Source organism: Chelonia mydas, chromosome 1, assembly GCF_015237465.2.
Source record: "Chelonia mydas isolate rCheMyd1 chromosome 1, rCheMyd1.pri.v2, whole genome shotgun sequence".
Lineage (NCBI taxonomy): Eukaryota > Metazoa > Chordata > Testudines > Cheloniidae > Chelonia > Chelonia mydas.
The window spans coordinates 287,831,018-287,855,678 of NC_057849.1; the positions used below are offsets into that span (position 1 = coordinate 287,831,018).

The 24,661-nt window shown below is 43.1% G+C and overlaps 1 protein-coding gene across 11 annotated transcripts in view; it reads right to left on the reverse strand.

Moving 5' to 3' along the window:
* MON2 (MON2 homolog, regulator of endosome-to-Golgi trafficking) overlaps nucleotides 1-24,661 on the reverse strand; it is a 154,869-nt gene that overhangs the window by 86,357 nt on the left and 43,851 nt on the right. For all 11 annotated transcript variants that reach the window (XR_005223612.2, XM_037887571.2, XM_043548588.1 and 8 more), the window contains exons 8-11: nucleotides 24,344-24,538; nucleotides 16,540-16,664; nucleotides 16,006-16,145; nucleotides 4,206-4,359 (exon numbers count right to left, since the gene is read on the reverse strand). Coding sequence is in view for 10 of the 11 variants with exons in the window: in XM_037887571.2 (XP_037743499.1) it covers nucleotides 4,206-4,359; nucleotides 16,006-16,145; nucleotides 16,540-16,664; nucleotides 24,344-24,538 (614 nt within the window). In the remaining variant the exon portion in view is untranslated. The remainder of the gene's footprint in view (nucleotides 1-4,205; nucleotides 4,360-16,005; nucleotides 16,146-16,539; nucleotides 16,665-24,343; nucleotides 24,539-24,661) is intronic.

The following is a 24,661-nucleotide window of genomic DNA, read 5'->3' on the forward strand; positions in this document are numbered from 1 at the left end:
TATAAAAAAAGGTCACAATGACTTTGTTAATGTATTAAAAAAGTCTAAATGACTTTTCATGTTAACACTAAAGCAGTTTTGTTTTGAAATGACAAAGATTTTATGCAACTAAGAAAAGTGTAATAAAAATACAGTTTTAGCCCCTTATGCTGAAAATATTTATGTGCACATCAGTTTAACACGATAAACAGTACCACTGAAGTCAAAGTCACGATTCACGTGAGTGAAGTTATACCTGTTGAAGTGTTTGTAGAACTTGGGCCTTAATTTTCAATATTTTGTGTTTTGCCCTATAGTAGTTTTCAAGTAAGATCCCCTACCCGCAGTGACATTTAGAACACAGCATTTATAATTTAGTTCATCATAAATCTTAATCTAAAATTGGAATAGCACAAACTTTCAAATTAGTTAAACAAAGCCTCAACCTAATTTAAATCAATGATTTTTTAAAAATCCAGTGATTTAAATAATTTAATCACCTTGATTTAAATCACTCTGCCTGCCTTGTTATATACACCACAAGCGGTGTACATGGAACTTTATAGGAAAGAAAACAAAGTCCTGTTTCAAAGAGATTATAAATTTAAGTTTGAATGATAATCACACAGAGAATTAGACACACAGTAGATGAGAGAGATAACGGGGAAAAAAAGAAAAAAGGATGAACTGCTCGAGAGGAAACATTACTTGCAAAAATTCAGACTGATGTAACGTTTTGGTGATGGGTTTAATTTCTGGGGTAAAACTGTTGTTTTTGTTTTAATGAATAAAATATAAAATTAGGTGTGAGATGGACCAGAATGCTCTGGAGTGCGGTTTAAGGATGAAGATGAGCAGAGAAAGGTAAGTTTTGAAGGATTTGAAAGAGAAGAGAAAAAGGTACCTGGAAAAAATGAAGGATGAAACTGATGTTAAAGTAGAGCCCAGTGTAAAAGGAGGTACAATCTCATGTGGGAGGAGACTAAATGAGTGGGATCAGGCTAGGAGACTGGGCAGCAGGTCAGATTAAGGCACAGGCATATACCTATGACCCCATCTCCTAGACTCATGTGATGAAAACAAAATCTCAATTTTTTTTATAATTCTATTTTGAGCCCTCATCTATCTAGACACTTATGTAACTCATTATAGTAGTATCCGAGTGCCTCACAGACATTAATTTTATCCTCACAACACACCTGTGAAGTAAGGAAGACATATCCTCCTTCTTCAGATAGATAACTGAAGCACAGGGTAGATTAAGTGACTTGCCCAAGATCACAGTGGAGGTCTGTGGCTGAGCCAGGACTTGGACTCAAGTCTTCTGAGTCACAGTTCTATCCACTAAACGGTTGGGGGGGGGGGGGGGGGGCGGCACTTTTTGGCCTGAGGGCCGCATCGGGTTCCCGAAATTGTACGGAGGGGCGGTTAGGGGAGGCTATGCCTCCCCAAACAGCCAGGTATGGCATGGCCCTGCCCCCTATCTGACCCACCCTGTTTCTTGCCCCCTGACGCCCCCCCGGGACCCCTGCCCCATGCAACCACCCCTTCTCCCTGTCCCCTGACCGCCCCTGGAACCCCCACCACTGACTGCCCCGTGCCTCCCCATCCAACCTGTCCTCTCCTTCCTGACTGCCCTCCTGGGACCTCTGCCCCCATTCAACCCCCCTGCTCCCTGCCCTCTGACTTCCCCGACCCCCTATCCACACCCCCAGCTCCTGACCACCCCCCGAACTCCCCTGCCCTCTATCCAACCCCCCCGGCTCCCTGCCCCCTTACCGTGCTGCCTGGAGCACCAGTGGCTGGCGGTGCAGCTGCACCAGGACAGGCAGCCACGCTGTCCGGCTGGAGCCAGCCACGCACCGCGCAGCACAGAGCACTGGGTCAGGCCACGGCTCTGCAGCTGTGCTGCCCCAGGAGCTCGCATCCCTGCCACCCAGAGCATTGCGCCGGCAGCGGAGCAAGCTGAGGCTGCGGGGGAGGGGCCGGGGGCGAGCCTCCCAGGCCAGGAGCTCAGGGGCTGGGCAGAAGGGTCCCGTGGGCCGAATGTGGCCCGCGGGCCGTAGTTTGCCCACCTCTGCACTAAACATACTTCCTATTTCATGACTGCAAATAAATAATACATTTAATTTGCATTTTCAGAGTAACTGATGTTTGCCTGAACCTGCCGAGAGCCCTATTATCTTAAATGGGGTGTCAACTCAAACCAACTGCTCTGGAGGACCCTTGACTCCATCCCGGCAGGGATATCTGCCATGTGGCTGGGGCCCTGGCCCTCCCTGCAACCACCCCATCATGGCTCTGCTGGGGTGTTTACAGAAGTACACACAGACAAGGGTGGATGGTAGTTAAGTCCTCCCACCCTCTAGACAGACTTCATACACTTGAAGGCAAGGAATACATGGGGAGAGCCACTAAAGACTTCCATTAACCCAAACGATGGCTTATGTAGGTGAGCCTTATCACTGCCACCCCAAAGTGGAGCACAGCCATAGTGTGGGAGCACAGTCACAGCAAACAGTCAGGGACAAGGGCCCACATTCCCATACGAGTGTGTCTACAATCCTGGATTTCCTTAATGTGGTTCTAGACTGTAAGCAGGGGAATAGAAGATCACAGTTGATCATAGGCTGGGGACAATTTTTAGAGCGTCTTTCACATAAGGAAATAAATATGAATGTAATTCAGAAGGAGCTGGAGTCAATGAACAGATGAAAAGGTGAGGGGTGGGATATGGTTGGAGAACCAGAAGATGATGAGGATTTTAGCTGCAGAGTTCTAGAGAAACAGGAGAGAGGAGAAAAAGGGAGAAAGCAGGAGGCTGTAATGATTGGCCAAAGTATAAACCAGGTTTCATGCATAACCTACTTTTAGTTAAAACATGAAGTCCCTAAGAACAGCAGCATAAGTTAGACAGTATTTGCACACTCAATCTTAGTCTCCTTGTTCAAATAGACATTGTCTAGCACAAAATGCTATTACACCTTCAATAGTGGTCGAAATTTATTTTTCAGAAACATTCAAAATCTACAATGGCAGCTCGAGAAGAGAACCTCTGCACTCACCTTTGACGATTCAGACCATTTGCTTTAAAAATACCCATTTCATGTATGTTAGCAGTGTGGAACAATTTTATGGGTTCTGAAACTAAATCACACAGTTTTAAAGAGATGGCATTAAGACCAGGTTTACATTACAAACTTACATCAATATAACTATGTCCTCAGGGGTGTGAAAAATCCACACCCCTGAGCAACACAGTTTTACTGACCTAACCCCGGGTGTAGACAGCGCTATGTTAAAATGAGGGCTTCTCCTGTCGACATAGCTGCCACCTCTCAGGGAGGTGGATTAACTACGCCAATGGAAGCAGCTCTCCTGTTGGCGTAGTAATGTCTTCACTGAAGCGCTACAACAGCACAGCTATGCCAGTGCAGCATTTTAAGTGTACACCTGCCCTGAATATTACAGCCACAGTAAACGGACATTGTTCCAAGAGACATCATAACCCGCTGTATCATGTAAATGTAAGACATGGATCCTTGATTTGAAGTATGCAAACTACTGATACATAAAAAGAAAAGGAGGACTTGTGGCACCTTAGAGGCTAACAAATTTATTTGAGCATAAGCTTTCGTGAGCTACAGCTCATTTCATCGGATGCAACATACATAATGTCTCTAGTAGAGATCTAATGGCCAGTCATGTCAAGTACCATTTCTAATTCATCTTTTGTATATGGATTCATATGATACAATATAGTAGGTTAGAGTGGCAACTAGACCAGTATTTCACCAATATAGCCAGTATTTTTATTTTAACTGAAAATAAGTTAGTTTTCCTGCAATATCCTATTTCCCACTGCCTCTAATGCCTTTCCCTTCACATTGCTTGGTGCTATAACAGCAAAGTACTATTTTTCCTATTAACATTAAAGAATTTTTATTTATTGTATTACAGTGATGCCTAAGATGCAGAATTAACACAGCCATGGCATGGCAAAGAACAAATTATGAGGAATATTTGGATCTGTATCCCAAATACACAGAGAAGATCAGATCACTCCACAGACATCAACAGGAAGAGAATCCACAGTAGGACTAATGTCAGCAATGTGCTGAATGTCACTGTATTACAAGGCAAGAATAAACTACATAATTAACATGTAAATGTTTTTATTTCCAAAATTTCACTTTTACAGAGACATCAGTAATTTTACTACTTACTAGGTAGCTTTAGCACTCCCTTGTACTGTTACAGTGAGTATAGGTATCCAGGTGCCTCGATATTCAAATGCAGGTAATACAGTCACACCTCCACCCATTCCCAGCATTCCTGGGTTGGTTTGTGCTGAGGCTGTACCACCAGATGTATTGCTTCCTATAAATTAAACAAAAACAGAAAGAATTAAAAAACAATGCTTTTTAGTTTTATTTTAATTAAAGGAAAGTATTCTTTTTCTGTATTTCATTGTGTGCAGAGATATGCATATAATAATGCAAGAACACATGCCTGATAAAAGTTTCTCAACTTTTGAGTGCCCCCTGCTGGCTAAAATTAGGTATATTCTGCATGTGTTTCTTAGTTAAAGGGGCATTGTTAATATCAATGATTCAGTTTTTATACATACATACATACATACAATTTCAGAATATAAAATATTTTGTACTTCTGTAACACCTTCCAACAAAGAGCTCAAAACATTTTACAAACATTAGCAAATTAAACCTAAAGAGCTCTGTGATACACGTTGGAATAAAAAGGAGATTACTGAGTTACCATTAAATTGGATAAAGTAAAAAGTAAAATAGTTCTTTCATTTTAGGTTTACATATGTATCAAATGTAATAACACTGCTAGATAAATAATAGGAAATATACGATGGGCATGGGCTAGTAACCAGACTACAAGCTCTCCAGGGAACTTGCATTTGTATTCAGATTGCTAGCCTGTGCTGAAGCCCATGCCACCATGTCTATACTGCTATTGTTACCCGTGCTAACTAGATTAAAGTTAGCAGGGGTGCAGCTGCCCATGGTACAATCACACCTTCACCTACCAGTGTAGACATACCCTTTCTGTGCAGAGAAGGCCTTAATTTCCTGCTATGCACAAGCACCTCACCCAACTATTCATTTCAAAACTGTAGGCCAATGCCTATAGTAGACGCTAACAAGGCAACACTCTATGGTTGATTAATCATTGCCAGCAACAGATTCAGTTAGTAAGCCAGCTGCACAGAGCTGTTCTGGATCTGTGCTTCTGACATGAGCTTGAAGGAGGAGAGAGAGAGAATAAGGAAACATGGAAGAAAGAAAGACTCATGCAAAGGGAGAGAGAGACAAAACAAGGAAGAAGAATGGGTGAAATGAAGGATAAAGAGAACATGACAGGAAGATAAGGCAAAGATAATAGTGCTGGATCCAAGGGCTTGTCAGCACTTGGAAGTTATTTCAGATTAAGGTAGGGTGTGAATTTAGCTATAGTTATTCAAAAATAGCTCCCCTGCGTAGACACACTTATTTCAGAAAAAAATGTGTCTACATGGGGAATTATTCCAAAATAGCTATTATAGTTAATTTCCCTATATAGGCAAGCCCCCAAAATTTTTCCACTGGGAATTAAGGAGACCCCAACGTTTATAACTGAACTACCAAAACATGTCTATCAAACACCAGGTAAAATAACATTTTTTCATTTTTAACATTCCTGTTATCTAATTTAATAAGGAGCATGTGGATGTGGGGAAAACTAAATTTTAAGATTTACTTTAATTTCCAGGGAACGGGAAGAATGTCCTCATAGCTTAGATATTTTCTTGCACTGTCTATGTTCGACAGATATTAAGAAGTCTTCAGCTCAGAGGAAAAGTGGTACTATCATTTCAGCTACTGAGATTTAGGTTCAAATCTCATTTTGGTCATGTATGAAAACGTTGTCTCATTCTATTCCTTACTTGTAGATACATCAAACCCCGCATCATTTAGTTTAATTACATATAATTAGCCAACTTTTCTCAAGAGAGGTTCAGAATCACCCTAGAATAAAAAAAGATGTTTGCACATCAGGAATAGGAAAGTGTATCTGTGCTTACTTGAAATTTTCCTTTGAGTAATAAGTCCCTCTGTTACAATGGGTCCTTCAGCTGGCTTACAGCCAGTGAGCCTAACCAGTCACTGGAAGGAGGGGAATACCTTGCCTCCTGCAGTTCCCTCCAGTTGAGACAAATTCCACAGCCAAGATGATTCCCCTGTACTTGCCTAACTTACAGACTGATAATTGCATTTTGAAGAACAAGCACAACAAAATAAACCTGAATTTTGGATGTCAGTTTACAGCTCTATCGTGGATGACGCATTTGTCTTTGGGTGGGCTAAATCTGTGGACATTTTCCTACCCTTCATCACACTATGGTCCACAGATATCTTACAGTTGGATTTTTACAGCAGTGTGCCTCCTACCTGGGTGGGAAGTAGGAGTGTCCTTTAAATATGGACATCCAAAAAGAGGTACATTATATATCTTCTATCTTCCTTTGGGCAGTGAGATGTAGAGAAGACTTCTGCCAAAAATATCATTAGCTAAAGACTGCACCACTAATATATAGAATACGATGAATTTATTTATTAAGGCCACATGGCAACCTAGCAGACCTCATTACAGGAAACAAATTTCTCTGCTCTGAGTTTGTCAGTGTTTCTACAGATTGGATTTTGTTGCTTGACAGGAGGAGGAACAATTTACTGAATTTACAGTTGGGAGGACTACTTGCCTGAATTCAAAGTATAATAAATAGGTCTCATCTGAGAAAGCTCCCAACTTCATAAATCTGCCTAACTGGAGGCAGGAGTTAGCCGTTAAAATAAACTTCCTGTTAAGAATGACCCTTACTGCAGAGGTTCGATTGGAATAGTGCTGTAAGAACTGAAATTAGGGTTCTATAACCTTGGACTGCATTTGTACAAGATTTGCTTTTCTTGAACATGTTGAGAACATTATAGTTCACAGACTTATCCTTTTTGCTTGGACACTCATACATCCACATTAGAGCCCACCTTGGGGAATTCAAGCTTGTCTAAATGAACACTTCATTCATGGCAAGCTGAGTATAAATCTACTCCACACTAGTGGGCCACGCTTTAAGTGTCCATACACTAAAAGTTCCCTAATGCACTTTGATCTATCCCACTTTGAAATGGGGTAAGATCACAGAGCACTAGGGAACTTTTGGTGTTCGGCAGCAGGGTCCCACTGGATACCAGATTTATACAGTGTTCATATAAAGAAGCCTCAAGTTTCACTTGTTTAATGTGGTAGCTAAACCACGGACTTTGCTTCAACCAGAAGGGAAAAAAAAAAACTATTGGTTGACTTCTAGGGTCCACAGGAGTGATAATTGCTTCATCCAAATATCCATTTTGAACTTTTCTGGTGCTAGATGGAGAACTGTTTTTTGCAATAGCAGACCTCCTTTGTGAGGTAGACATATCAGAAGGCCTAATTCTAGGTCAACCTAGGCCTGAGATTGATAGCCTTTTCAGTGCCCAGAAAGACCAATTTAAAATGTTTATTAAAGCTAATGTTAAAAAATTATATAATACACAGGTTAAGAAAAGAGTGTCTGTACATCTGGGTATAGTGCTTAGATTATCCACAATACAAATTTTATTTTAAAATTCATAAGACACAAAGTGCATAATCAGCAATAACCCAAATTAAGGTGAATAAATAACAATTTAGATATTAGAATCTGAATACTTGGGTACATCACTCAGGAAAAGTTATACAGAGAGCTGATTGTAGAAAGCAAATATAGGAACAAGTGTAGATTGTCCCTCAGTAATTGAGCATTTAGGGTATCTTTCATAACACTCTGATCTGAAGTAGACGATGTATGCTTTCACTCACTTTCTGGCATTTCCATGGACTTCTTGAGAGTGGAAATAGGAAAAAACTGTGCCTATGATTTCTGCACAATCCATAGAGTATCAGCTCTGGACAATGCCCAGTGATCTTATTTTGGCCAAAGCTATTGGTAGCCATCTGCTCCCTAGCTGAAAGAGTCTGTTACACATCAGGACACCAACTCCAGATAGAGCTGCCTGGGAGTCATGCAGATTGCTCTGCCGCAACTGAGGGCACCTGTACCTCATCTCAGCACCCTAGTATGTTCAAGATAACACATTTAAAGTGGTATTCTCTCTTGTACTTCAAAGCCTGCTTCACTTGCCATATAATCTATACATTTCTTTCTATAGTGTCTGGCAGGAGTGAGGATTGTAAATCTACTTTTCGATTATTCTGATTAGCCTTAACTTTCCATAAAGTTTCCCACTATAGAACTAAGAGAGCTAAGAAGAGGAAGCTACTCACCTTGTGCAATAATGATGCTTCTTCGAGATGTGTCCCTCTATGGGTACGCCTCTAATCAGAGATTTTAGGTAGCAGCGTCTGTTCAGCTTGCACATGTGCTCTCTTCCCCTCATGGTCTGTCTTGAGGCTATCTAGCACTGTGCCGGTGAACCCCACTCAGTTCCTTCTCTACCATAGAGCTCTATATTGAGAACTCCCACGTAGAGGGGAGGACGGCAGGTTGTGGAGCATGCATAGGGACATGCATCTAAAAGAACCATTGTTACCGCACAAGGTGAGTAACTTCCTCTTTTTCTTTGATTAGTATCCCTATTAGTGCTCCACTGTAGGTGACTTCACAGCAGTATCCCCCATGGAGGGCTGGGGCTTCAAAGTGGAGTCTGTTACTACAGATAGTACTGAGGAGCCGAACATGGCGTCAGAGGCCAAACCTCCAGGTTTCACATAATGTTCTGTGAAAGTGAGGGCAGATGCCCAAGTTGCTGTTCTATAGATTTCCGAGATAGGGACATCTTTAAGGAATGAGACCCGAGGTAGAAATAGACCTCGTGGAGTGCGTATGGACTCCAGACAGAGGCAATAGGTTGTGTCCTTGCTAATGTAGATTAATGCAACCCGTTTTGGATAGTCTTTGAGCCGGTATTGCGGAGCCTTTGGATCTTTCTGTAAACGAAAGGAAGAACTTAGGGGATTTCCTAAAGTCCTCAGTCCTGTCCAAGAAGAATGCTAGTGTTCGTCTAACATCTAGCATAGGCAGAGTTGCCTCCCTATTATGATGTGGGGTGTTTGTTTGTTTGTTTGTTTTTTGGGGGGGGGGGGGGGGGGAAGGGCGGGGGAACATGAAGATAGATCGGTTGATTTATATGGAAAGCAGAGGCAACTTTAGGGAGAAACCTGGGATGTTGCCTTACAGTTACTTTTTCTTTAAAAAAGGCCATGAATAGTGGGTGTGCCATCAGCGACACTACTTCTCCTATGTGCCTAGCTGAGGTGATGGCAATTAGAAATGCTGTCTTCATGGACAGGTGTAAGAAAGAGCAAGTTGCAACGGGCTCAAAGGGAGGTCTAGTCAAAGCTCTGAGAACTAAGTTAAGATCCCAGGTTGGAGCGAGTGGTCTCACATGCAGGAAAAGATTCCCAGTACCCTTAAGGAATCTACACGTCAGTGAGTGGGTGAACACAAAGTATCCACCAACATGACAGTGGAAGGCCATTATGGCTGTGATGTATTAAGGGAGCTGAGCAAGAGTTTTGACCATTTGAGGTCTAAAATGTAGTCTAAAATCAGGAGGAGGAGAGGACAAGGCTGGGTCTATGAGCTTAGAATGATACCAAATTTGGAATCATTTCCATTTTTGTAGGTAAGTATGTTGAGTGGTCGACTTTCGGCTGTGTAGCAACACATCTTTCACCTCGTCAGAGCATTCAACCTCCAAGTCTTAGAACCAAGAAGAAGCCAAGCATCGAGACAGAGGATTGCAGGTTGGGGTGAAGGATCAGCCAGTCGATTTGAGAGAGTAGGTGAGGAATGGGCCGAAGAGGAACCGGACCTCATCTGTGCCAGGTAAGGGAACCAGACTTGCCTTAACCAGGAAGGGGTCCAATCAGAATAATTCACTTTGTCTTGTCAAATTTTCAACACGACTTTGGCTAGAAGAGGAAATGGGGAAAAGGCATACAAGAGATCTCTGTTCCATGTGAGGATAAGGGCATCTCCCATTGAATGTTTCCCCGGGCCAGCCATGGAGCATTAATGAGGACACTTCTTGTTCTGGTAAGCAGCGAACAAATCGATAAGTCAGGGTTCCCCAAAGGGAGAATATGTCGTGAACCATCTCTGAGTTCAGTTCACATTTGTGGTCATGAGAAAAGTTCCAACATACTGTTGGCAGTCACGTTCTGTATCCCTGGTAGCTATGCGGCTGACATGAGCACACTGTGATGGATGCACTAATTCCAAAGTCTGAGCACTTCTGTGCAGAGGGAGGGAGACCTGGTGACCCACTGGTGATTTATGTAAAACATACAGGTCTGATTGTCCATCACGACCTTTGTGTGGGTGTTCCTGATGAATGGCAGAAAGTATGCACAGGCATTCCTGAGTGCCCTCAGCTCCAAAAGATAGATATGGAGAGCCACTTCAGTGGAAAATCACTTGCCCTGAACCTTGCAGTGGTGTGGTCATGTAGGTGGGCTCTGGAGGCTATTAGGGAGGCATCTGTTGTTAGAGTCAATGTTGGTGGTGGTTGCACAAACGGAACGCCTGCTCAAACATTGGATAGGTCTTTCCACCAGTCCAGGGAGTGCCTTACTGTGGAGGGCATTGATCATTTGGTTAGTCTGTCTCTGTTCAGGGAACAGACAGAACTGGGCCACATCTGAAGACACCTCACAAATAGTCGGGTGTTTGGAGCGATGAAGGTGCATTCTGCCATATGACTCCAACAGCTGCAGGCAGTTCCTGACCCACCTTTGGGGGCTGGCCTGGACTCTCTCTATGAGACTCATGAGGGTGGTAAGTCTGTGCTGTGTTGTTTGGTGGCAATAAACTCCAGTTGATGTACAGGAGTCAGTATTGATTTCTGTAGGTTGAGTTACAGGCCTACCTGCGCAAATGCATGCATCATCATCTGGGTGTCTCATACTGCATCCTCAAATAAGGGAGCCCTGAAGTCATCCTGATACAGGTAGATAACAATACCCAGTGTTCACAAGAGAGGCAGTACGATGGAGAGAACCTTGGAGAATACCCTGGGTGCAGACAAGAGGCCGAAGGGGAGCACTCTGTACTGATAATGGTCCTGTCCAAAGGTAAACCGTAGGAATCTCCTGTGCAAGAAGCATACTGAGATGTGGAAGTACGCATCTTGTAGGTAGAGCGCGAAAACCAATATCCTTGCTCTAGAACTAGAATAATGGCTGCTAGGGTGAACCTGAACATCTTGAACTTCTGTGCCTTCGGGTATTTGTTTAGTGCCCTTAGATCTAGAATGGGCCTCCAACCTCCCTTCACCTTGGGGATCAGGAAATAACAGGAGTAAAACCCCTTGCCTCTGAGTTGCATTGGAACTGGTGGCATAGCATAACAGATTCTCTACTTCCTGGTGAAGTAAATGTTCTCTTGAGAAGGGCCCCCCGAAGAGGGACGGAGAATGGGGATGGGACATGAATTGAATAGTGTAACCCTTCGAAATAATCTCCAAGACACATCTGTCAGAGGTGATACTCTCCCAGTTGTTGTGAAAGAGGACCAGGTGACTTCCAGAGGGACGTGACAGGTGTGTAGAAGGCAGCTGACGTTGCAAGGAGTAGCTGTCAAAAGCGTTTAGAGGAGGGGGCGTGAGAGAACGCTGATTGGGGTGCTGACTGCTTCCGCTTTTGTACTCTGGGCCTTTTGTGCTGTGCTTTGTAATAGGGCTGTGATGCAGGTACTGAGACGGTCATGACCTGTGCTGCGGTTGAGAGCTGTATCCTCTCTTTTGCCCCTCAGTGAAGATTTCCAGGGAATATAACGTAGCCCGGGAATCCTTCAGGATGTGGAGAGAGGAGTCCATTTTATCTGCAAACTGCTTGGGTCCTTCAAATGGGAGATCTTCCACCGTTGTCTGCAGCTCCTTGAGCAATCCTGAAAGGTGTAACCAGGAAGCCTGCCTCCAGGGCCATCCTTAGGATTTATGGGGTCCTATGCAGTATTATTAAACTGGTGCCCCTAAGCCCGACAGCAGCCCGAGCTTGCATGTGTATTTTAGATAAGGGTTGTCTTTTGAAGGATTTATTTAAAAAACTGTATCTCTGAAGATCCAAGCATTTAAGGCTAAAGATGAATACTCAGATTGTGCATCTAAAAATCCATGCAAGGATTTTTTGGAGGTGTGATTTTATCATCTTCAGCAACACACTAATGAAATATTTTTAAAGCAAATTTTAAACTAAGGTTCTGTAGACTAACATGTTCTGAGTAAATATTACAGTAATGCACAACTGTTTTTGTCAATAAATTCAGAAGCTGACAATATACTGGGGGTTGGCAAATGCCTGTTAAATGGCTTTATTACCACTTGAATGGCTCTTTAACAATTTCAGTGTTGTGCTAATACGTCTGGAAGGCTTTTTCACTTTTAAGTACAAGATCCCCTCTGGAGGAAGACTCATCAGGCTGCAGCAGCCAGCTGTGGTGGGAGCCTGCAGGAAGAGTCAGAACAGGGGCAGGAAGAAGCGGAAGGGTGGACACTAAGACCCAGGGGTGCCCCAAATTTTCGGGTGCCCCACGCAGCCGCATATGCCTGCCTCATTACCACCACTGTGGAGACAGAGAAGGCCACTTGTATTGGCTGCATCCATTGCTGTCTGTAGTGCAATTCTTGCTACTAACTGGCCCTCTCTCACAATGGCCTGAAATTGCTCCTTTTGCACCTCTGGCAGATGTTCCACACACTCACTGAGTTTTTCATAATTAATAAAATCATATTTGGCCGTGACAGCTTGGTAGTTCGTGACTCTAAACTGCCATGTATTTGACGAACATGCCTTTTTCCCCCCAAAGAGATATAACCTGATCCAATCCCGATCGTAAGGGGTCAACTTAGCATGATGTTATTTGCCATGCGCATTAAGCACATCCACTACAATCAAGTTGGGTTGTGGATGCTGAAACAAAAAGTCTGCCTCTTTGGCAGGGATGTAGTTCTTGTCAGCTGTGTTGCAGGTTGGTGAGATGGAGGCTGGTTACTGCCAGATGACTTTGGCAGGATTTAGAATCACCTCATTAATTGGGAGGGCAACACTGGATGAGGATGTAGTGTGGAAAATATCCACTAGCTTGTCTTACCTCCCGTAGCACTCATCCACCACCCTCTTGGTAAGAATCTGAAAGTTCTTAAAATCATCAGTTAGTAATGGGTGGGAGGGCATTTCAGCCTCATCTGGTGAAGATGAGGAGAAGTTTGCTGGAGGGGTACCTTCCCCTTCAAGACTTTCCTCCTGTTCTTCCAAAGCTTCCTCCTCCCCTGGCTTAGGGGCTCTGGACAATGACGCTGTAGGAGACTGTCTGGCAGATTCTCCGAGAGACTAAATGCCTGCGAAGTATAGGATCTGTATGTTGCTCAAGGATCTCAATATGGGCATGGGGGAGTGGGTGTAGGGGAGGGGTGACCAAGGAGGACCGTACCATGATTGCTAGACGGAACTGAGGAGGTCCCTTGTATTGTGACAGCGGGCCACAGTGACAGGCCAGGGAAACTACATCCTCCTGGTCATCGTCAGACTCTTCACTGGGTACGCAGTGAAGAATGCAAAAGAGATGTTCTTTCCTGTTCTTCCTCCTCCTTTTTTTTTTAAACTGAAAAGTTGGAATATCTTCTAAACATCCCTGAGGGAAGAAAAGCCCCCCCAAAAAGGAGAAAATGTAAACCAAAGGTCTTTTTCTTCTTTTATTGTAACCCAACAGGGTAATGAAACACTAACTATTAAGAAGAACAAAAGAATCAAAACCAACAACTATTACTTATGCTAATAATGCAGAGAATGAATTGACAACTGCTCGCTCCATTCAAGGCCAAAGGTGGTCAAGAAGGAACTGAGGTGTGTTCGTAGCCTTGAGGCAGATCACCAGGGAGGGACAGCGAATGTGCGGCTGAATGGACACTGCTACCTAAAATCTCAGATTAGAGGCGAAGGGGCGCAGATACACCTACAGGGGAGCACCCATAGGGACACTACTCGAAGAAGAATTTATTTACCTGACCAACTGATCTCAATGACGAAAGCCCCATAACATACCTTATGAAACAGATGTGTGTCCCACTATCTTTTTCAGGGACAAGACCTTTGGCCATGGGGTTTTTAGGTTGAGAGGGACCATACCTGCAACACTGTCCACTCATGTTAATACTGCTCATGAAAGCATGTGGAGGGCATCAAATGACTCTTCTTAATTTTGTTTTATTTTTTAGTTACTTTTGTTGTTGCAGGTTGATGCCATCTGAGAGCTTTCATGCCCAGGAGAAGGGGTGGAGGTGATGCTTGCCCAGACTCAGTAATCTGCTTGAAAGTGGAGGTTTTTTTGTTTTGTTTTTTTAAATTTATATTTTATATGATCCCCTAACTCTGATTTGCACAACTGGCTTTCCCCTTTCCTGAACAGAAAGTGGGGTGAGGTAGGGTGCGGTGTGTATACCCAGAAGAACCAGCACAGATGTTTGGCTTGGTCTTTTCTGCATAGATCTGCAATGCTTAACCTCCATGAAGGTGAGAAAGTGAACCAGGCACTGTGGATTATTCATCCTACTGCACACTGTAAAACTGAGAAGGTGAACCAGGTACTGAGGATTATCTACCCTACTGTACTCTATGAAGGTGAGCAGGTGAACTGTGAGCTATTTTTGTTTATGCATATCCCCTTTGGAAATTTGTCCCCTATAATCCTGCTTCAGACGGGGGAGTGAAATTGAGTTTAGACATTGCTCAAATTGGCTAGCAATCTCTTCGCTCTCAAAGAGGTGGGATTTACTGTCTTCCCTCCCCAGCAGAGGGCCTCTTTTATTGGGTTTCTTAGATAAGATATTTCTCAGAAACTGTTTGCCACATGTGCCAGATAAGTTTATGCTTCCCCTGAAGGTCTCAGTGTAGCAGCTAAGTAAAGATACCTAGGGGGAGGAGGATCCTATTATAAAGGTCACAGCAAGGAGAGGGAGTAGGACACAAAGGCCCCTTATTGAACTCTCTGGTACCCGCTGCCTTTCATCTGAAACCCAAGGTGGGATGAAGGAGAAGTAGTGACTGAGCTCCACAGTGAGAAGCATAGCTGCTGGTGCAGACTCCAGGGACTTAAGTGTGATTTACCATCTGGTGCCACACTCATCCATTGCCACTCCCCTCTTGGAGAGTGAAGTGGGGGAGTTACTTGCCCCCAAAGCAATCTATTCCAAATCCTGCCTGTCTGCCTCCTTTCATGCCTGAAAGAGGGAGGCAGAGACAACCCTGCCTGGACTAAGCCAAGGAAGGAAAAACTGCACTCTGCCCACAGAGAAGGCCGAGCTCATCACCAAGACCTTTCCCTTTTGCCTTTCTAGGCCCAGATCTCTCCCTAAAGGCCACGGAGGCATCAGCTGCTGCAAACAACTCAGAAGGAGAAGCAAAGCAGAGAGGAAAGGTCTCCCCAAAGCAAAAGTCTTCCCGGGACACAGCTGGGAATCTGACAATCACATTACTGGGCCAAACTTCTGACAGTCAGAAATTTGAACTGCAGTTTGCAATTTCCCTTAGAAAAACTCTGTAGCTGGATGGGGTCTGGCTGACACAAGGGAGGCAGCTAAAACTGCAGTGAACTTCAGGTGTCAGGGCATCCCCCTGCTGCCAGAGACCAAAAGGTCTGGTTCTGCCACCAAGCTGCAAGTAGTCTGAAGTACCCATTGCAACAAATCATCAGACCATAGCACTCTGAAAAATAAAGGCATATTGACAATACAGTCTGGACAAGCTTGCACAGCTCTACACTTCTCTTGGCTCAAGCTAGTTTCTCACTTTCACGAGCGCTAAATTTATACTGAGAATTGTATCAAATAAGCAAACCTCAGATTTTCACAAATATATTGTTGACTATTATAAGAAATTATTAGGAAATTACTTGAAAGAAAAAATACAAAAAGCCTTTACCAGTTTGGTTTACTGTCGTTGAAGTGTTTCCTGTGCTTGGTACAAGAAAAAGCGACTGGATGAATGATCCCAGTGCATTTACTATGTCACGGAAAACCTTGGTAGAATGCTGTTTCATATCATAGGATTGACAAAAGGACCTGTAAAGTGTTTTAAAACATTTCTGAGCATGTAGTCAACAAGTAAAAACTACATTTTTAAAGCCAGCTATTTAAATGAATATGCATATACAGTATGGTTAAATGCTTCCTTATTCTGGCTGGACTATTTATAGGCTGAGCTGATAAAAATCTTTAAATTCTGGAACAAATATTTAAGTTTCAAGGGATTAAACCAAACAAGTTTGTTTGTTAATAATGGCTCAGTGCTCAATGGACACTAAATATTCCCTTGCACTTCAACAAACACTCCATCCTGCAGATTATATTGGTTTCAAGTCCCTAAATGCTTAGCAGAAAGAAATTGTTTTTTTTTGCTACAGATAAATATGATCTCTTCATTTAATACGTAAAGTGAAATATGGCATAATCGTACCTTAACAGTTGGGGCTGCACACAAAGCCTGTGGATAGATTCCACTGCAACAGCTCTTAGCCATTGTGGTTTGTCTGCATCCAGAAACTTCACTAGCAGTGACAGGAAAATCTCACATTCTGTTACCTAAAGAAACAGGTTATAGTCATAAAAAGAAAAAAAAAACGATGTGTTGTCTCAGCCCTAAGCATCTATTATATCAGCAAGTGCCACTATCCCTGGCACATACAGGGTCATTCTGCTTGGCATAGGGTTTATAATTCCTGTAAACAATAAGAAAAAAAATACTTTCCCTGCAAAAAAAAATAGATACCAATGATCACAGGAGTGCTGGCGTGTCAAGCACATACGGTACATCCAAAGACGTTAAAAGGAGTTAAATTCCTTACAGCCATTTCTAAACAAAGTTTTAAAGAATACTATAGAACAAGTCCCTGTTAGTTTGGCTTATTTAAAGGCTGGAGAGGTCAGCAGCAACTGAAAGTTAATCACTTTCATGAAAGAACAGAGTTTTATAGCACAAATAGCTTTAACAGACATCTGAGTTCTTTTGCTTCTAGCCAGTTTGAAGAGTACAAGTCAGAAAGCCTCTCACTGAACTATTAACACTGAAGTAAGAAACAACTGTTCTCAACCCAAAATGTGTGAAATTGGTGCAAGAAGGATCCCAAAGAGCTTTAACTGAATTAAGAATCAAGATAAAATAGCTATCCAAGACTTTTAACGTAAAGAAAAAAAAACATGCATGGGAAGATGGTTGTCAATCCAAACTCTGATTTTTCATTTCTACCCATGCTTGAAAAATGTAGGTGGGAAAGAGATGGTTATAGTTACCTCATGTCTCACAACTACTGGTTAAAAATAAAAGGAACAAGCAAGTGAGAACAAACTGGAGCACACCATCTTTTTCTCCCAATCTGAAGCCCTGTTCCTATAGATCATATCTGCAAATTAAGGTACTTATCTCTCATTAGATATGTCAAATGTCAGACATTGATTGGTAGGAAATATTTTACACAATGTACACTCAATCTCTGAAATTAAATGTCACAGGAAAACATTCAGACAAATAGTTTAGGGGAATTTAAAAAGGATAAAGACACATATATGAAACGTGTAAACCAGCAGCACCACAGCAAAAGTTTCGAGGGGTCGGAGGTAAGGAACTAACCAAGCTCACCCTATAGCCCTTTACAAACCAGGAGTTTGGCAACACAACCCCCGGCAGCCTACCCTCTCTTGAGAGACCATGTGACGAGCCAGAGACCAACCTGAGCCAGAGAAGGAGCCAGAATTTACCAATGTCAGCAGCCCCCCATCAGCTTCCTCCCACCCACTCTCAGTCCCTCCTGCCCACTAGCAGTCCCGCCAATCAGCGCCTCCCCCTCCCTCCGTGCACCTCCCGATCAGCTGTTTCGTGGAGTGCAAGGTGGAGTGCAAGGGAAGGGGGGGAGCGCAAGGTCACAGAAGGCTCAGGGGAGGGGGCAGGAAGGGGTGGAGTGGGGGCAGGGCCTGTGGCAAAGCCAGGGGTTGAGCAGTGAGCACCCCCCTGCACATTGGAAAATTGGTGCGTATAGCTCCAGCCCTGGAGTCAGTCTATATACAAGGAGCCACATATTAACTTTTGAAGAGCCACACGTGGCTCCGGAGCCACAGGTTGGCCACCCCTGCCATGTGGGATGAAACCTTTCATGGAATTTTCAAGGGGCAGGAGATCTTTAAGACCACCCCCAACATCCTCTAGAAAGAGAGAATCAGCAGCAGCAATCAATGTTAGCAGCACCAAGAGGCGTGTGCGTGTGTGGCAGCTGGAAACTGCCTGAATAGACAGACTCAAGCTAACTGCGCTTAAGCTAGTGCACTAAACATAGCAACGTTGATATTGCAGGATGGGCAGCAGCTGAGGTTAACTACCCAACCTGCAACATCACACAAGTATTTTAGTGCACTAGTTCAAGCAGAGCTAGCACAAGTCTGTTTACTCAGTCCCAGAAATCCTATGTTAGCAGTTCTCGACTCCTGTTTGGTAGGGCTGGGAGACTCACTGTTAGGTGGGAGAGTGTGGGAATGGGGAGTAGCTCAGTAATTAGCAGATTCTGCAGTAATGGGCAGGCTCCAGAGCACCTTCGCAGACTGGACTTAGTGATAATCAGAGCATACAACTCTGTAACTGAGCATTGGACTTTCCACCATCTTGCGCCAAACACCTGACAAGATCTTTCTCTGCTCCTTGGACAGTAGCTGAAACAGTAAGAATTCTTTCAGCCCTGCAGCCTTCTAGCCTCATAAGAAACAGGCACCGCATGAGGTAGGGCTTATGCAGAAGACCCTTCATCGAAGGGAACTGTGGAGACTTAAAAACAAACAAAAATACTAATAATTGTAAGGACAGAGGAATTTGGGAATAATCTATTTAGAAGGGGAAAAACAAATATGATAAAATATCATACTAGGCAGTGATCCCAGGGTTATTTTCTTGTAGGATGAAAGGACTGTTTGATAGAAAAATAATTTTAAAGAGTTCAGATGACTTTGAACCATCAAATTGTGCACACTGAAAGCCTATGTAATTGTGTACATGTATTTCCATTATCCTCCCTTCTGCAATATGCACATCTTCCTAAATCTTGCTTTAAATCAGTAACTTCTCTGGGGGTCAGGGACCACATCTACCCATGCCTTTATACAGTGTCTAGCACAACAGGGCCTTGCTGATCCCAATTAGTGCCTTTGTGTGCTATAGTAATAAAATAAGTAATTGATAACAAGCTTCATACTTCAGGGTGTAAGCTAACCAAACCTACTGTGACTGCACCGTACTTCTTGCTCTCCCCATGACAATTTTTAGGGAAAAAAATGGCAGGAAACATTCATCGGGGAGTTTCACCTTCCTCTGAAGTCTCAGGTATACGCCAGAGCTAGACAAGCAATTTCATGCTGAAGTGGACCGATGGTTCCTAACTGTTCACAGACCAGTGAACAGAATCTTTTTCCGTTTATTAGATAACTGTCAGTCTCAAAAGATTAATGTGGTGTAAGCACCAAAGCAGGTCAGTTGCTATGTGTCATGCTGCAGCATTGAGAGTGGCTAAAAACTCCAGTTCTCGAATGATAGTCCTTGTCACGGATGGTGTAGGTATAAGGAGCACAGCCAGAAAATGAAACCAGCATGCTTGGTGCTCGAGACCTGCTGCGCTTTCCTCTTTGCTCTCTTCACTTTCCCTCTCAACCACCTCTCATTAACCTCTTTGACTCCATGATGCAGAGCAGCACTCCGGTGTAACCTGTTGCTAGCTACCTCTTCTCAGCTTGCAGTGTCAATGTTGAAAGTTTTCAAATCCCGCTTGCAAATGTCCTTGACCCCAAGCCTAGGTCACCCCAGTGGTCTTGGAGCATCCACAAGTTCTCCATAAAGAAGGTCCTCTGGAATGCATCCATCACTCATCCACTATAGCGGGCAAAGCCTATGAAGACATCTGTGTTTAAGAATGTTAAGATGTTGCAACAGAACATTAGAATTTGGATGCTAGTGAGTTTTTGACTGCAAAACCCACCCCGTGTTCATGGCAGTCGTTTGTTTTTTCTTTGCCAAAAAAGCAGTAATGCATGTCGTGTAGAGAGTCTGTGCTAAAGAGAGTGGCCACATAAAAGTCAAACTTCTCCAGCTTTCAATCCATGACCGCAGACTTTCTAAGGTCATTGACCTCCTTTAGGCCATTTGACATACCAGTGCACATTGTCCTGACACTCCAATAAGAGAGTTTGAAGAGGGCGACCATCACACCCAAACCTTTGGCGTGTAGGCCTAAGCATCAAAAATAGAGAGGCAGATGCTTGCTTTAGAACCAAAGCCTGTCCTCTCAGCAGTAATGACTCAACCAAAAGCCTTGGGGACCAAAATGTCTAGAAGCCAGCAGAGATGCTGGGGAGATGCCAGAAGACAGAGCTAAGTTACAGTAACACCTGCCTGTTTTCTCCACTTCAAATTGGGTTCAGAGTTTCCTCCTCTAGCTTTTGTTCAACCAAGAACGGGCTGCAAGGCAGCAGAACCAGATGGATATTACTACTTTATGGATACTCCTTTTCATTCCAGTGATTATCTAGCATATCCCCACTACTCAGTGAGAAGTGGAATTTCTGGTTTAGTCACTGGGAACTCAGTCCATGGCAGATTGTATTGGTTTATGTGGTACCCAAAGAAGGCCACATTTTCCTGCCTTGCCCTCCCCCCTACATTATATACAGAAGTGAAAATATGTGGGGATTTTTTTTTTTTAAAGGGAATTTAATCTCCTACCTTTCATAAACATTAACAGGTTTAGCATAGGCAATGGCAATACCAGAACCAGCTTCCTTTCATTGCTCCATCAACATGCTTTAAAATCTGACCCATCTACTAGCCATTAGATGATAACTCCATTTCCATGGAAATTAAATTCTTGAAATCTAAGAGTTAACAAGGGTTTTAGATTTGTGTGCTTTTACACAACATGGGCACCAGCCATGAAGAATAGGGCTGTACCAGCTAAGTTCCATTAGAAAGGGATTCCTCTCTCCCTTCTACTCATATACCTGTATTTTCATTTAGACCTCTGCATACAGCTTCAGAGCTCTCACATAATACTGAATATGTTTATTCTTTGCACTTTTCTTTAATAAAGAACTACAAATTCAAAAATATACAACATAAGCTGACTCAGCTACATGTATGCATTACATTTGTGGCCAATTTTTCATGTAAATTTTTTCCTCACCATTAACTTCTTAAGTGGCTATTTTATCTCACCTCTTAAATTAGTTAAAGCCCTTTGTAAATACATACATATTTCAATTATTAACTCTTTATGAATGATTCCCAAATCTCTCTTCATCTCTGAGCCTACATTCATTTTACTTATATTTTCAAATGAGGAATGAGACCAAGCAATTAAAAAAAAAATCAGATCACAAAAGACTAAAATAATTCAAGTACTAGGTATTTCAAAATTTAGATACAGGTGTCTCAAGCTTCTCAACTATCCTTTTTTTCCCCAACAAAATTTAAAAGGAAAAATATCACAGGAGTTAGGACTACCAGAAAACATTGAAGAACCTAGCAGTCAGCCTCATATTTCAAGAGTTAATATTTTTCTCCAGGATTTCTATTTCACAATGGAGTATGAAATCTTTAACAACTCCAGGGTAAGGGACTTTGTACTCTCACCCTGATCTTGTAAGTCCTTTACCTTATCCAACTTTTTCCAAAATCTTCATAAACATAAGGTGCTAATAAATCAAAGGATTTAAATAAACTGAAGCTTGAGTCAAGTGTCAAAACTGCAGAAAGAAAAACATCAAGAGTTAGGAGTACTTGTGGCACCTTAAAGACTAACAAATTTATTTGGGCATAAGCTTTCGTGAGAGTTGTGATTCTCATCATGGAGGTCTGATAAGGGAAAAGTATTTGCTGCTGAACAAACAGCATTAGCTGAGGTTAATGGGGATTGGGTGCTGGGAGGAGCAAACAAAGATCCCTCCCAACATCTCTCCCTTTACAAATATCTGTAGTATTAGAAGTAACACATTTCTCTATATCATACATCTGTTTGTTCTACTGCTGTCTATTAGGAAACAACTTTTATTTAAAAAAAATAAATAATTTTCACAAGGACTTTACAGGGAAATAGTTTAAGGATAGAATACAACTCCCTCAAAAACAGCAACTATAGGAGACAGCCTGACTTATTAATACAAGTTCTTCAGGTGGTTTAAATTCCACTTTCTTCTGACATCCTCTGGCTGGGAAATGGGCAAGGATGAAACAAAGAGAAGGCATAAGCAGCAGTTTCTTTAGGGGTGTATGATGGGATGGCTGCCCCGCACTTGCAGAAAAGGGGTTAAAAGCAGCCCTATGGAGGCTGTGCTGGAAACAGCTAATTAGAAAGGGGCTGAGAGGAGCAGCCAATCATGGCCTGCCTGACAGGCTCATATAAGAAGGGCTGCAGGGCAGAGCAGAGTTCAGTAACTGACTGGAGCTTGAAGGGAGAAGACCAAGCTTCTAGCAGGAAGAAGGAGTGCGAGCACCTGAGACAGAGTAGTGCAGTAAGCTGGGACCAGGGGACCTAGAGAGAGCTCCTGGCTGGCTATTAGGGCCTGCAAACTGAGGCCCTAAGGTAAGGGCAGAAGAGGGTGCTGGAGCTGCCTGGGAAGCGGCCCCAAGACAATGGACTGCAGTTGCCACTGAGGGAGTTGCTGGACAGAGATTGCAGGTCCCCTGAAAAGGGGGGGGGAACACAGAGTGTGGCACAGCAGGAGGGCAGTGTCACTGAAGAGGACGCTGCAGTCCTGGGAGTAGCGTGGGTCCTGGAACAAAAGTGACAGCGGCAAGACACCACCAGAGGAGGGCGCCCAGACAAGCAGAGCTCATTCCCCTGACAGCCAGCAGGAGGCGCCAGAGTGGTAAGTTGCACCCATCACAGGGTGGTTTAGTTCTCCTGTCCCTGATATCCTCTTGGAAGGGGATGGGGGGGAAGTCTCCGTAGGATGGAGTGATTATTCATTCATCTCTCCCTTGCAGCACCCAACGTTCTGTTCTCCACATGCCTCCTTAGTCTTTTCTCCCATCTCCCACATCTTCTTACACACATTTTCCCTCTGACGTCTTAATGCTTCCAACTGACACACATTTTGAGAACAGAGAGCAGCCATCTTCACTGATTGTAGCATGGCTCATGTCCCATTGCAAAACTGCTGCCATCTTTATTTGAGCACCCTCATTTCCCCAGGGCTTTAGGGAAAGAGCTGTTTTCTTTACTGAGAGCAGCAAAGTTTCAGTCACATTAAAAGTAATGGGAGATGGCAGTCATTTTGAATAAGTTTGAATGTTGTATGACAACTCAGAACACTGCAGAACCGATTCCTTCTTTCTTCCTTCCTGCCCACACATTAAATTTAGCTGCCTGAACACTTTTACCTGAGGGAATATTTTATTTTACTTTTACTGTTCTGAGTTTGTTCTGGATCCAGGAAAAGCCAGCAGTACTTTCCATATCTGACTGTGTAAGTGTGTAAATCCTTATTTATGAGAAGGAATTCCATATATACTAGGCAAAAAGCTAACTTGTTTTAAGACTGAGGTTGTTAAGATTATGGAGGGAATGGTACATTGAGCTTGCCTAGAATGGCACATGGCCCTTCTGTGACTGCTATTAGCAAATATGTGCAACAGCTGGAGATGGGACAGTAGAGGGGGAAGGTTCTGAGTTATTACAGAGAATTCTCTCTCAGATGTTTAGCTGGCAGGCCTTGCCCACGTGCTAAGGGTCTAACTGATGACCATATTTGGGAATGGGAAGGAATTTTTCCCCAGGTCAGGTTGGTAGAGACTCTGGGAGGGGGTGGGTCACCTTCCTCTGCAACATGAGACACAGGCCACTTGCTGGCTTGAATTACAGTAAATGGTAGATTCTCTGTAACGTGAAGTCTTCAAAATAAAGATTTGAGGGCTTCCGTAACTCAACCAGAATTTATGGGTCCACTACAGGAATAGGTGGGAGAGGCTGTGTGCAGGTCAGACTAGGTGATCACGATGACCTTCTGATCTTAAAGTTTCTAAGTCTATTCCATTTGAATAAGGATGGTTGTATTGTCCACAAACACAAAACAGTTTATGAACATGTAAATACTGAAAACTATACTGAAAGTGTATACAGCTGTAACCATTTAGTAAGTTGACATTTATAAGCACCTAGCACATCATGGTGCAGAGTGCATGCATATACCCACGAGTGTAGATCTGTGAAAGGAATACTTGAACATATTCTTACCAGCAAACTGTAAAACTGCTTGATCAAAACAGAGACTACTCTCAGCAAGCGCATGCAGATAGGAAAATATGGTTTTTCCACTGGTGCAGGTGAAGATGATGTGCTGGAACCCTGTCTAAACTTGATATTTGGGGAGAACAGCTTTATCACAAGAGGGCAAACCCTCTCTTTAAGGAGGAAACTAAATTCTTGATGCTGTAAAGAAAAAAAAAAATGTTAACAATGAGTTACATAAAATTAAAATCATCATCAATTCCAGGAATTAAAAGGAGACTTTCTTTAGTAGCTATCAGTACCTCAGCCTATAGCCATAACCAT